Raw genomic sequence first — 14,394 nt, 5'->3', positions numbered from 1 at the left:
ACTGTCCTTCCGTGCAACTCCCCGTGCAAACCGCGTAGCTAGATGCGTGTCACGAAGCTCTGCACCTGCAGCAGATTGCGCACGCTGTCGTTGTACTTCACTAGCACCACCTTCGACGAGTGAATGTTGAGCTTCTCGCCCGCACACAGCAACTGCAGGCAGTGCGAGCGGGCCAGGAACTCGTCGATCTTCATTTCGCGTATCAGCTCGCGCTGAGTGTTCGGAGTGTTGTTGGGACATATCTGCAAAAGAATCAAAGCGTTGTTTAGAGTCGCATGGAACACGCTTGCTAATCCCTACCCGGTAACTAACCTGTTTGAGTACAGCTTCCTTGGATTTAAATTTGAGAAAGGTGCACAGATCGTTCATCAGCATCCACCGTTCGTGATTTTCATCCTTCAGCACATACAGCGGTGGCAGCGGACGATCGGCCTCTTCGTACTCGAACAGCAGGCTTTGATCGTTGTCGTTGCTACTGACGCCGCTTATTCCACCGCCGGCTCCGTTACCATCATCGTCAGCTCCTTCGATTCCATCTGGCAGCTCCAAATCATCCCGCTCAGCAGGTTGCAGCTCGGTATCAGCGCTGTTCCAACACTCGGCCTTCACGGTGTGTGGCTTCGAACCACCATTAACGAGACTGACGATTGCTTTCGCCGTATCATCCTTTCGTGTGTCTCGCTTCACACGCCCATTCCTCAGCTCACCATCTATAGTTCCCCGGCCGGCTGCTGCTGCTGCCGCTACTGCGCCACTGTTCTCCACCGTACCGTTCTTTTTGCGCTCGCCAGCATGCACTGTTCCACCATCTTCCTGATGGTTACTACCGGTACTGCCACGGCGTATGAAGTTGGAGTTTGAGTCACACCGTTTACCCCGCTGCGCTGTCGTCACCTCTTGGCTGCTGGCTGCGGTTGCAACGGAATCGTCCATCGCTTCGTCGAACCCCGGTATGTCGGCAAACACGTTGCATCCGTTATCTTCTGGATCTGGGAACCAAAGAAAAAACGAAGTTATGCTATGCGCCATGCACCACAAGCTTCACGAGCTCCCTCTTACCATATATCTTCCATGGTCCCTCAAATCGCCAGCCGGTTTTGTTCGGCGCTACACTCTGGACATCCCGCAGATGGCCATCCAGGAACAGCCGCATGTCGTCACATTCGGCCAGCTCGGTAGGGCTGAGGCCTGCGTACGTGCTCATCGTCGGATCGGCACCGAACGCCAGTAGCAACCGTACGATCTCGATGAACGAGTTCTCGACCGCTTCATGCAGTGGTCGCATCCCGGAAGGGGCCGATTCCGAGTGGCTTGCACCGTAACGCAGCAGATAGTGCGCGATATCGAGGTGGCCTTTGGCGCACGCTTCATGCAGCGGTGTGTAACCGGCGTTATCCTTTAGATCCGGGTCCATATTCAGTCGCTCAAGGCAATACACGATCACGTCCTGTAATACAAAAACAAAACATTCCATTAATATCGTCGCAAGGAACCGTTAGGATCTTATCTCGTCCTTACCGTGTAGCCCGCTCGAGCCGCCTTATGCATGACGCTGTCACCGGCACCCTTGTTCAGCACCCAGCTCCGCATCTCCTTGAGGATGTGCGTTTCATCCTTCACCTCCAGGTTCTCGAAAGCGGACACCGCCTTCCGGCGCTGCTCAGCACAACAACCACAACCACCACCCTGTCCCTGGTTGTTGTGTTGCTGCTGTTGCTGGTGACCATGATGGTGATGGTGGTGATGATGGTGATGGTGGTGTTGATTCTGTTGCGAAGGTTTCTTCTTCTTCCGGATGTAATCAAACCCCGAGCTACCCTTCCGGCGTGACGTACGATGACCACGGCGTCCCCGGCACTTCTTGTCCGACCCAGGGCAGCATCCCTTTCCGCTACCACATCCATTCGGCGTGATGCCCTCGGCAACCACAGGAACCGGAGTCACTGATGTCGGTGTTGTGGTCGGTTTGAATGGTAACGGTGTCGTTAGATCACGCTCGGAAGCGATCGATGGAGTGTAGCGCTCCGATTGACCATCGTCCTCCTCCTCCTCTTCTTCCCCGTCATCATCATCTTCTTCTTCTGCCTCCTCTTCCTCTTCGACGTCGAGCGGTTCCTGCTTCACCGCCACCACAGCACCACCACCACCACCACTACCACCATCGAGCTCCACCATAATCCGATCCACGTTACGCATCAGCTGCTCGTACCGTTCGTCGTACGTCAGCTGGCGAAGGCTAGTCCCTCCTACGTGGCTCTCACCGAGCGGTGGTGCCGATTGGGGCCGCTCCTCATCGCCACCGAATACCTCGCGGATGATTTCCTTGCTCTGCATCGCTTTCTGCTCGGTCCGGGTGCGCGACTTCAGGATGGCCGTATCGAACAGCGATTTCTTTTTGCGGTTCTTACTAAACAGCGATTCCGGATCGGTTGTCCCGGGCGTCGGCAGCAGCTCATACTCGGATTTTGTCTTTGGCCCCATCGTGCCCTCATTCGCGTTGTTGTTGTTGACGTTGGCCAAGCTGCTGTTTGCTTTGCTGGCGCCCTTCGATGCTCCCTTCTGGCGTCCAGTTATGCCAGCTACGGCCCCTCCTCCCTTGGCAGCAATCAGTGCCGGCGTCTGCTGCAATCGCCGGTGAAGCACTTCGATGATCGAGTTGAATCGCTTATTGTCATCCTTTTGCTTCTGGGTTCCCAGGACTAATGCGGCCGTTTGGACGGTCTGTCCTTGCTGCTGTTGCTGCTGCTGCTGCTTAGTGGAGGGAACTGGTTGCTTCTTGGGCGTTTTCGTGGCCACGGCTTTCGATCGGGAACGCTTCACCGATCCACCGACCGCACCATCCTTCGGTCGCGATCCTTGCTGGTTCGCAATCTTCTGCACGATCTCGGAAAACGTCTCCGAACCATCGCTGTGGTGCGGTGAGTCAAGATCCGGCAGTGACGTGGAGATCCGATGCATATACAACCGACCATCGATCGTGATCAGCTCCGGTGGTACCTTGAGCGAACGCTTGTACTCGTACACGGCCTTCTCCCAGCCGGGATAGAAGTGATCGGCCACCACCGCTGACGCTGCCAGTTGTTGTTGTGCGGCTGTTGGATCGTGTGATCCATCTTTCGATAGTTTACGCGCACCTCTGGCACCTTTGCCGCTTTTACTTTGCGTCGAAGTACTTTCGCGCCGTGACGCAACCTTACCATCGGCCGACGGTTTACTCTTCTGGCGTGATCGTAACCGTTCCGAGAGCTGCTCGGCACTCTTCTTCATCGTATCCGCATCATCATGATCCGTCTCCCCGGCGTCGGCGTCCGTGTCCACCGAGGAGCTCGCCAGCGCGTTTTTTGAAGCCGACGACTGTTGTTGTTGTTGTTGCTGTTGGTGCGGACCAGTTCCCGGACCGGTTGAGTTCCGTTTACTCCGTTTACTTCCTCGCGTCGCCGATGGATCGTTGGACGAAATTCCATTCAGCTTCGGTCGCTTACTTCCTCCGCTCTTCTCTCCCGTTGTTTTCTTTCCCGCCGAGGTACGACTGGAACGTTGCGCGGCCGCTGATGCTACTTCGATCACTTTGTCGTTCCGCAGTACCTTGCTGTTGGTACGGCGCCGTTCCGCTTCCCGTTTGCTGCGCGATCGTGTCATCGTTTCACGATCGCCAGCCTCCGATTCCGACGATTCGGAGGACGAGGACGACGTTGATGAGCCCGAAGATGAGGAGGACGAGGAGGAAGATGAACCCGATGAAGAGGAGGACGAACGAGGTGGTTTCGAGCGGGAGATCGTTCGCGATCGGCCACCACGCCGGGCGCTTCCGTTTGCCGTACGTCCGGAGGGCTTGCTCGTCGTCGTGGCCGGTTCCTGGTGTGTGGTCGCTTTCTTCCCGTTGCTCCCATCGGTTGTGGTATCTTCTCCACCTCCTCCGTCCCGTTTTCGTGCTCCGGAGATACCAGAATCACCGCGTGTACCCCCGCCGGTGGCCGCATTTTGTGTCGTCAGTGGCGTTTCACTCTTTGCCGTTGACGTCCGTGTCGGTTTCGAGTCTCCATCCGAGTCCGAGCTAAGATCGCTGGCATCCGGACGGAGTGTGACCGATTCACCGCTTTGGCAGCGTGCCCGCTTGACGGTTCCGCCACCACTGCCGCCAGCAGCTACCGAACCTCTGCTAGCACGACGGCGCCGACGTCGCCGTCCGGTCGAAGATGGTCTCTCGTCCTTCTCATCCCGATCGGAATCCGAGGAAGACTCACAGGAGGAAGACCGAGGAGGAGAAGAGGCTCCCGAGTGACGCTTCAAACGCTTCGCTCGCCCATCAGCGCGTTCCAGAGACCCGGAACGCTTCACACGAGAACCACGCTGCTGCTCTCCAACCCCACCACCACCACCACCACCACCACCATCATCATCCTCCCCTTCATCGGACGAACGAAGAGCGACGGTGGCACGGTTCCGTAGCTTCCGGACGCGTGCCTTCGCCCGTGCCTGGGCACGGTTCCGGGCAAAGGGGGCCACCGATGACGCTTGGCCGGCCGGTCCCGATGCCATCTCACTATCCGAGCTACTCGGACTGCCCAGTTTAGCTTCGTGTTTCTGTTCCGACTGGAGTCGCTGCTTCTCGCGCATATTCCGTGCGATCTTCTCCGTCAGTTTCTCCGCCGTCGTATCGCAGATCGTGCGCAGTGACTCCTGGCGGATCAGTAGCAACGGTTTGTCTTCGTCACTTGAACTGCGACTTCCGCCGCTTCCTTTGGCCGCGCTACGCGCCGTACGGGCGCTGTTTAGCACATCACGCGGAACTGACGATAGATCCGTTGTCATCGGTCCTTCAGCACCAGCATCCCCAGTGTTCAGCGACATACTGGAAGAGGCTCCCGGTGCCGCAGCTGCTGCTGCTGCTGGCCGTTTTCGTCGGCCACGCTTCTTACCGGTCTGCAGCTGCTCCACAAACTCGTTGCAGGTGCTTCCCCAGTCCAGGATGTCCAGTGGTGAGGCACCGTCGAGATCGGCCGGTGGCGCTATCGCCACCTCATCCCCTCCCCCCTCCTCGTGCTTGGCATCTTTCTGTTCCTGCTTCTTCCCCACATGGTGCTGCTGATCGGCCGTAGCGGAAGGAATGTTGACGCTCGGTGGTGCTATCGTCGCTGGCAGTGGAATGAATCCCTTCAGCTCACCCTTCGTACGGAAGCGGGAAGTTGGCGAGCTGGTTAGCTCGGATGGTCCACCGGCACCGACTGAACCGGACGGGGAAATCAACTGAAGCGATAGAGGGGGTCCCGGTACGGGTTTACTCGGTTCCATGCGACCATTCGCGGCACCCACAGTCGCCTGTGATTGTTGTGGCTGCATCGCTACGAACGAGTGATGCTCCTCGGAAGTTCTCTGCTCATGCTGATGATGATGCTGCTGCTGTTGATGCTGACTGGCACGCTGCTTCTCGTACTCTTTCATCTCCAGGCTGGTGCGAAGCTTCGAGATCACCATTTGATCTGCACCTCGATGATGATGATGCTGCTGCTGCTGCTGATGCATCATCGAACCAGGATGGTAAGGTTGCTGTGTTGCTCCCGGTGGACCTGGTGGACCATGATGGTTCATCTGATGCTGTTGTGGTGTGCTGGCAGATCCAGCCATTGTGTATTGAATGTGAGATTGATGCTCCACCCCCACTGGAGACTTTAGGTGCGTCGGAACATCGCTATAACGCTGCCGCTGCTGATCCGGATAGTGTTGACTCGCACCAGGATCCAAAGGAGTGTTGGGCATTCCCTTGGGAGGATAGTAAGCGTACGGAGCGGACCGTTCTTCGACGGAATACGGTGCTACTCCGCCACCGCGCAGATGGGCCTGATGGTGGTAGAGCACGGGAGGATCCTCTCGGTGAACCTTCGGACTCGCCGATGACGTCGACGCAGGGGGTTGATAGAAGCGCGCTTCGGAATTGTAGTGTTGCTGCTGCTGCGACTGCTGCTGCTGCAGTGCTGGAGGAGGATGATGGTGATAGTTGGTCGTAATGACGGAAGCATGAATGGACGATCCTGTTGAGTACTGTCCACCACCTTCCGCTGCTCCATAGTTCGCCGGAGCAGTTGTGACCGGCGTTGATACCGACGGTACATGATGGGCAGCCGGTTGACTGTTCCGACCGTAACCATAGCCATGCGCAGGATCGTAACCAGCCGGTGGAACACCATGTTGATGGTGTGTTGGCGGAAGAGCAGGCGCTGGTGCCGTTGCTGGTGCCACGGGTTCCACCGTTCGTCCCGGTTCATCATATTTGGCCACCTTCGGTGGCGTTGGAACACCACTGACACCCGCTGCTGATGAGGTCGAGGAACGCGCCGGGGGTCCGTTACCTTCGACGGCTGCTGCTGCCGCAGCGGCAGCAGCTGCGGCCGCCACTGCCATCGCCGCCGCTCGCTTCTTCGGGACCATGTTCTGGGGAAGGCGTGAAGGGAATTTACCGGACTGCAGTTCCGCCATCACGTCGGACGATGGTGACGTTTGCTTCTTCAGTAAACTCTCCACCAAACGTCGATCCTCGAGCCGTGGATCCAGCTCACTAGCAGCCGCCGCTGGTGGTTGCTGCTGTTGCTGCCGGTTGCCAGGACCGGCCACACCCGTCACGATACTGCCTGCGTTGGTTGGAGCGCTGGATTTGACCGGAGTGCCCGAAGATGATGGCGGATAGTAGACACTTTTGCTGGCCACCGAACTACTGCTGCTACTGGTAGGCGTCGTTGTGGCCGAGTACTGATGAGCGGACGAGACGAGCGGTCCACCGACCGCCCTATAGTTGGCCGACATGTACGCATCCGTCTTCTTATCGTAACCGGGCGGTATGGCCGGACTAATGACAGAAACATGACGAGGTGGTGGTCCTGGAGGATTCATACTGTTTCCGGCTGGTGAGGAAGGATGCGGACTAACGAGCACCGGCACTGGAGCACTGCGTGCCGGTTGCTGATGATGATGATGTGATGGTGGGATGTGTTTTTTGAAGTTTGGATTAAAGTCCAGCTTCGGTAGTAGATCGGTGGTGCGACCATTGCCGCTGGAGGTGCTGCTAGTGCTACTGCAACTGGTGCTACTGCTAGCCCCGTAATCGTCACATCCCGTTGAGTCAGCCTTCGTCTTCACCGTCTTGACCGACAGATCCAACGGAGACTCACGCTTCGGTCCACTGCTTGTCGGCGTCGTCGATGATGCTGGTGGAGCGACCACCGATGGGCGCTCTGCTGGTGTGACTTCTCGTGGTGGAGGTGCCGCAGCTGCTTGTGTTGGTGGTGCTACTGGAGCTGCTGCTGCTGCTGCTGCTGGCACTTGAGGTTGAGCAGAGGCCGGTGGTGCCGTCGCTATAACCCGTACCGGGATGTTCTTACTCCCGGAAGGTATCGCTGCCGCCGACGTTGGATGTATCACCGGAGATTGTATGGCCATCGGTGGTGGTGCTGGTGCTGGAGCGGCTGCTGATGGATAGTAGCTTCCAGCGGAACTACCCGGCACCGGACCAGGCGGATACGGTAGATGACCTGGCTTCGTAGGACCCGTGGCGTAGCTGGCTGTATGCCGATCGTACGCATTACTAATCACCGACTGGTGGACCATTGGTGGTGGTTGATAATGCTGCTGCTGATGATGAGGATGATGTGTATGATGATGTGGCCCCGGTGAGGCTGTTGTCGAAGTCGTCGCATTAGCTACCGGATACGGTGCGCTACCCATTGAGTAGGGGACGGACGAGGTCGTCGGTGATTGGTGGTATGAGCCGGATGCCAGCGACGTCTTCGGATGACCCGGTGCCGGAAGTTTACCGTGGGGCAGATACACCGTCGTCGGTGGAGGTCCTGGTGCTCCTGGTGGTGGTGGTGGTCCCGATGGATGATAATACGAAACATGGTTCTCACCGGACCCGTACCGATGACCACTCGGTGATGGATCACGCGATGACTGCTGTTGCTGCTGCTGCTGCTGCTGCGGTGGTCCTCCACCAACCGTCGAGGGTTTACGATGCTGATGATGATGATGTTGCGGTGACGGTACAGGCGAGGGCGTAGAGGATGGCGATGGAGTCGCCTGTGACTGAGCATGAGGAGAAGGATGGTAAGGGTACGGGCGGTACGATGGTTGCGCTGGATCATAGCCAGGGTAACCGGAGGACGATGTTGGCCCACTCCGTGGTTGCTGTTGTCTTCCGTGAGTTCCCTGTGCTGCTGCTGCCGCTTCGGCTGCCTGCTTCTCCCGCAATTGGTGGTTCTGGTAGACTTCGGCAAACTTTTGCTCCATATTGTAGTCGAGACCTGCCTTGTAGGCGGAAGATGCTACAACCTTAGCGCCCTGTTGCTGCTGTTGCTGCTGATGGTGGTGGTGGTACGGTTGAGCACGCGAGTCCGCTTCGTAAGGCGATCCGGATGGAATACTAGGAAGATGATGCTGAGCCGTGTAGCTGTGACTTGTGGTCTGCTGTTGCTGCTGCTGCTGCTGTTGCAGTGGTCCACCGGTGAGTCCATAGGGAACAGGAGAAGACGCCGTACCATAGGCCGATCCGGACACGGGGCTAGGCGAGTTTTTATAGTATCCGTGAGGGTTCGGACTTGGCGTTGAGCCACTACTACCACCAGTCGGTTGTTGCGCAACCGAAGAAGGCGACGAGATCGGACTAGCACCATTATCGTGCGGACTACGCACTATTCCCCGTTGTGCTGATGCTCCCGGAGCTGGCTGTTGGTGCTGTTGGTGTGACCAATTCACGGCCGGTGGTGGATGCATAAATCCGGAGCCACCGGAAGCACCTCCTGGAGCTGGGGGCCGTTGTTGCATCATTGCTTGATAGTACGCATCGTACGATGACGGTTGTCGAGCTGGTGACGCGGCGGCAGATGATGCTGGAACGGGTGGAACCGCCGTCGGAGGCTGCTGTGGCCGCTTATGCTGCCGATAGTCCCGGTACACGATATCTTGCGAGTGTTGCATCATCTGGGCTTCGCGCCGTTCGACTGATGGTGAGCGTGGCCGATGTGGCGCTGCCCCTGCGTTCTGCTGGACGACTCGTTGCCTTGAGTAAGGAGCAGGTGATTGCTGATGATGGTGCTGCTGCTGCTGCTGCTGCTGGTGGTGGTGCTTCACCGATTTAATCGTGGTGCCCTCCTGTAACAGCTGCTGCTCCTTATGATCAAATCGAAACTCGGGATCCTTCACCTTGGGCAACGCAATACCACCGATGTAGGGTGATGCGGATGAAGTGGTCGCCGGGGACATGGGATGCGGCTCGGGAAAGTACGTCCTCACGTTACTCACGACGATCCTCTGCTCTGGTAGTGAAGGCCCCGGTTTAGGACTCGGACTTGGACCCACACCATAACTACCTCCCGGTCGGGGTGACGATGAGGAGGATGATGGTGAAGGATCACGCGAGCAGGGTGAGGATGGTGCAACAGCAGCGCCACCATTCGAATGGCGTGACGGAAGAGGCGCAGTTGGTTGCGCTGACATAAAGTGTTTGCTAGTAAACTCTGGTGGATTCCAGATTTTTGGAGCACTTCCACCTGGAACTGGAACTGGTCCTGAGGATGCTGAAGCTGCTGTGGCACCTTTCGCTATCACATGTGCCTTGGTATCGTGGTTCTCCATATAGAGTGCTGGTGATGATGAACCTGCTGTTGCTGCTGATGCTGCTGTTGCTCCATACGATCGCTTCTTCGGGAGCCCGGTAGATGCGATCGCACCAGAAGTCGTATCGACTCTACTGCTACTACCGTCCGCTTCCGATTGATACGACGAAGAAGAAGCTGAGCTTCCACTTGTAGCTGAAGAAGGCGGAAGTGTAAGCACTGGTTGCTGCAGTGGTCCTGTTGGGTTCTTCAGCTGCAAATCTTCGATATAGTTCCGCTCCTTGATCAGTTTGCTGAACGTGTCTGGCGAGATCGTCACCTGGGGAATCCCGCTACCGGACGGAGCGGAGACGGACGCACCTGCTTTCGGTGTATAGCGCGCCTGGAAGTGACTGGCGAATCCTTTCGAGAAGTCGGGATTGGAGATTTTTAGCTCACTCGTCGACTTGACGGCTGGTGCCGACGTTATGCGAGGTGTGCTGCTCACCGGCACGGTACTAACTGACGATGTCACTTGCTGCTGTGATGCTGGTGGTGGTGGTGCCGGAGAAACTGGCGACGAGATTAGCCGACTAAAGTCAGGAGTTTTCATGTGGAGCTGCGTCAGACTTTTGGTAGACGTGGCCGTGGCGCTCGTAACCGTGGCCGTCGTTGTCGTCGCCGCGGCTGTCGTCACGGAGGAACTAGCGAAAGGCATCGAGGTGCTAACCGTGGGCGCCGAGCTGAACTGTGACGGAGTCTTGGAAAAGTCCGGTATACTGGCGTAGTACTGAGGCTTCCGGGCTTTCACCGGAAGATGCTCGTTCAGACCGCCACCTATCGGTGGTTGCGAGACACTCCGATGGTTCTCTACCACTAGCGGCATCTCCTCTCGGAAGTCCAGCGAACTGCTGCTACTGTTGTTGCTACTGCACCGTGTGCCTCCCCCTCCTCCCTCTTCGCCGGGACTGGAAGGACTGCTGGCGACACTCGTCGTTTCACTTGAATGTCGTATCCTACTGCTGCTGCTGCTACTACTTCCCACGTTACGGCTCGGACTGTCGCCAGCCAATGTACCGATCTCTTCCTGAACATCCTTGGTACTACTGGTGGCGATCTCTTGGACTGCACCCTCACTACTCGTCGCTCGATCACCATTCACCATCCCGGACCGTGCATCGGCAACGTTCGCTGGCTGCAGTGCCGGTGGTGTTGTCTTGTGATCGGCCTCTACTAACCGGCCAGCCAAACCGGCGGCAGCGGCAGCGGCTGCACTTTTCGCTTTACTCAACGAGGAGGTCGTAGCCAGCGTGGCCTCACCATGTACACCACCCTCTACACCGCTGTTGCTGTTGTTGGCAGCACCGGAAATAATGAGACTGCTCTTGGCCAACCGTTCCCCGCTATCCTGGAGACCGCGCATCAGCGAGTGTTTGATCACACGATCCAACAGATGGCCACCGTCGACCTTCAGCTCGACCTCATCGTTCGCCACGTCGGTGAATTGGAGCGGATTGCGGGCCGATGGTGCCGGAGCGGGATTCGAAAGCATCGCCACGTCCGCGCTGGTAATGCTTTTGCTCTCACCGCTGCTACTGCGACTGACACCACAGTCTGCATCTTTCGAAGGTTGTTGTGGAGGTGGAGGTGGTGGTGGTGGTGATGTTGATGGCTGTCCGAAAGAGCTAACCATCCCAACAATGCTGCTGCTGCTGCTGCTGTTAGTATCAGCAGCACACTCGGTAGATGCAGCCACAGCTTCACTTTGAGTTTCTCGAAGCTTTGCTTCGTCGCAGGTACCGGCTGAGCTGACAACATCCGAGGCCACCGGTGGTGATGGTCCCGGGTCTGGTTCCGGTGGCACAGTCGATGGCGCATCGGCTTCAACCTGTTCCTTCGGAAGTGGATGCGATGTGATCGTCGTCGTGGTCGTGATAGCGGTACTGCTTGCAACCGGAACATCTGAGCACCCGTTCCGATCACCGCCATGCTGTTGTCCTGCCAACTGTTCCAACTTCTGCTCCTGCTGTGCAACACTTGCAGCCACCGGAGCAGCCTCTATCACATTTTTAACTTCACTCTGCTTTAGCCCGGAGACCGATGGCTCGGTCGGTTCTGGTTGCTTCTCTTCTATCACATCGACCACTGCTGTTGCTGCTGCTGCTGCTGATGGTGCAACTGGATCAGCAGATGCCTCTATTGTTTCTTGCACTGCTATCGCAGATCGCTCCTCATCGCCGTTGCCCGTTGGCCCGTTCTTAGTCGTCTCATTAATTGCTACGCTGGGCCCCTTAGCAGTTGATTGAGATTCTGCTGCTTCTCCTCCACTATCCGACACCATTTCAGAGCATTTATCGGTTGAGATAGTACTGCTAGAGGCACTCGTCTCATCGGTTGGTTCCACTGTCGCCACTTCCTCCTTCGACGACGTACACGCCTCTTCCGATGATTTCTGCTCCTCGGTACGGTCCGACGGTGCCGGCGATTCAACCGGGGCTTCTAGTGCGGCCTCTGCCGTCGTCGTACTTGCCACTACCGTCGAAGATTCCGACGTGGAAGGCACCTTCGTATCGCTCTCGTCCTCGGTCGCTGTACAGAGTGGTGGCGGTGGTGGTGACGTCGAGGACGTTGGTGATGCCACCTTTTCGGTCGTAGACCGCGCTATACTGTCATCGTCCGTCGCTGGTGCGGGTGCAGCAGCCTCTGCTTCGGCTTCTGTCGTGCTAATTGCTTCAGATGACGATGACGTCGTCGTCGTGACAGGCGACACTGTGGACGATGATTGTTGCTCGTCCGCTGGTCCATTTGTTGCGGATACTGATACTTGTTCACTTTTTGGTTCGATCGGTGTCGCTGCGATCCTCGTTTCAGGTGAGGCGATCGAGCGAGCTTCCTGTGTGATGATGGTGCTTTGCTCGGCGGCTTCCTGGCGACCACATGACTCTGTTGCCGGGGGCGTTGCCGACGGTGGAGGTGGTGGTGGTGATGGTGATGATGAGGATGATGATGCAGCATTGGAAGCCACCACCACTACCAGCGTTGATTTAGGGTCCTCCTCCATCGCACTGGCGACCGCTTCTTCCGGTGCCGCTACTGGTCCTTGTGATGGTTCCATTCCGTGCTACTTGCTGACTGGACTTGGGCTGAACGTGGAGGACGTGGAGTTGACTGGAATGGAAAGAGAGATAGAGAAAGAGGATAAGTATCAGGCCAGGGAAAAAAAGGTGAAAGAAGAACGGATCCTAGTGGGTATCTAGGTCAAAGCCAAATACCATGGCCTCCCGGGCAGTTTCCTACTACGTTACAGGCTAATGGCAATCATCCATGACCTTCTAGGGGCCTCAATTCAATGCTGATGTGCTAGCAGAGTCCTCGATTGAACTGCTGCATCCAGAAACCATAATTAAGATCACAACAAACATGGTGTGGGCACAGTATGTGATACAGACCCCCCACCAATACAGAAACAGATGTGTGGTCACCTCCCACATTGTATTCCGCCGGGTGTGAGGTCACCTCCGAAGGGATAAATGTGTTGTGGAGCTCCCCTTGGCGAGTTATAATGTTTATTGCCGCGCAATGATTGTAAACCTCCGTTGGCTTCGAGCAGCAGACCAAGAGAGAGAGAGAGAGAGAGAGAGAGAGAGAGAGGCTTAAAAAAGGGGAGTAGCAGAATAGCAATGGGATGCAAATTTTATGCTACCGACAATCCGTGGCCTCTCTCTTGTGCTCTCTCTCTCCCTCTCATATACTCACTACATGTTTTGTCATTCCTTCATCTCCTCTTCAACTCTGATGCTACTTTACATTCCATGCTCATTCTGAATCTCCCTCGCGCCCTCCGTGATGCTGCTCCTCTCTTCATCATCATCAACATTCTTTACTTTGGCTTCACGAGTGGAGACCCCCACTTTCGGACGCGTAACCACGATAAGAGCGCGATTCATGGGGACACAAATTAACTCTTTTCTGTCGTGTTTGGATCGCGCCTCGTTGAGGCCTTGTAGCAGGCACCTTCAACGCACCTTTCAACCGGTAAAAACCGTTGCTTCGTGAAAGAAAAACCACCACACCTAACGCAGCACACAAAACCACAATCGAGAGAGCATCATCTGTGGTGGCAAAGGGGGGGGGGGGGGGGTTTCATCTGGATCACTCCTTCTTCAACTTTTTCCTCTTCTTCTTCTCAGTCTGCTCTTTTCGACGGTTCCGTTGCTTCTCCTTTGCGCGCCTCATTCCCATTTCAGCAGCTCGCAAAACCGTTGGGAGAACGGTGTCGTGTGACCTCCCCCCTTTTGCACGATGACAAATGTTAAGCAGCCTCCCCGCTCCACCATGGCACTCTGCCACCGACCGACAGACAGCCAGACAGCAGCAGTGGGAGAGGTGGTCTTTTGCTTTCTCTTCTTCTCGCACACAGCTTTTCGCGCGCAGCAGTTCAACACGTCCAGCTTCGAGGGATGCGCTTCAGGGAGAGGCAGATACACGAGAAGAGAAGAGAATTTAGGTCAACGACCTTGACGCGGTTGGGGAGGGATAATATTTTTATTGTTTCGTACTCACGCGAGAGGACGACCACATGCCGGGCAGCATGATGATGCGCAATTCGCGCAGAACCAGAAGCTTCAGGCAAATGTTTACTATGATGAAGGGACGCTAGTAGCAACGAGGAACCAGCTGCAACAGCCTACTAATACTGCTACCACAACTCTTTGTAAGCTTCCTAATGCGAAGCGTTCTGCTGGAGCGCCGCTCCGTCCAGAAAGGTGACATTTAGGTCCACGCCGGAACAAGTCAAGACCTTGCTCCCGGT

The 14,394-nt window shown here is 56.5% G+C and overlaps 1 protein-coding gene across 3 annotated transcripts in view; it reads right to left on the bottom strand.

Annotated features, from left to right (window-relative positions):
- Positions 1–14,394, bottom strand: part of LOC126578390 (platelet binding protein GspB) — a 50,101-nt gene that overhangs the window by 2,257 nt on the left and 33,450 nt on the right. For all 3 annotated transcript variants that reach the window (XM_050240887.1, XM_050240885.1, XM_050240886.1), the window contains 4 exons: positions 1,519–12,749; positions 1,060–1,447; positions 313–989; positions 1–242 (listed from right to left, as the gene is read on the bottom strand). The exon at positions 1–242 is cut by the window's left edge and continues 2,257 nt beyond it. In XM_050240887.1, the coding sequence (XP_050096844.1) occupies positions 39–242; positions 313–989; positions 1,060–1,447; positions 1,519–12,696 (12,447 nt within the window). In that variant the 5' untranslated portion in view covers positions 12,697–12,749 and the 3' untranslated portion in view covers positions 1–38. The remainder of the gene's footprint in view (positions 243–312; positions 990–1,059; positions 1,448–1,518; positions 12,750–14,394) is intronic.

This window comes from Anopheles aquasalis, chromosome 3 (assembly GCF_943734665.1).
Source record: "Anopheles aquasalis chromosome 3, idAnoAquaMG_Q_19, whole genome shotgun sequence".
NCBI classification, from domain to species: domain Eukaryota; kingdom Metazoa; phylum Arthropoda; class Insecta; order Diptera; family Culicidae; genus Anopheles; species Anopheles aquasalis.
This window is presented reverse-complemented; position numbering and strand designations above follow the sequence as displayed.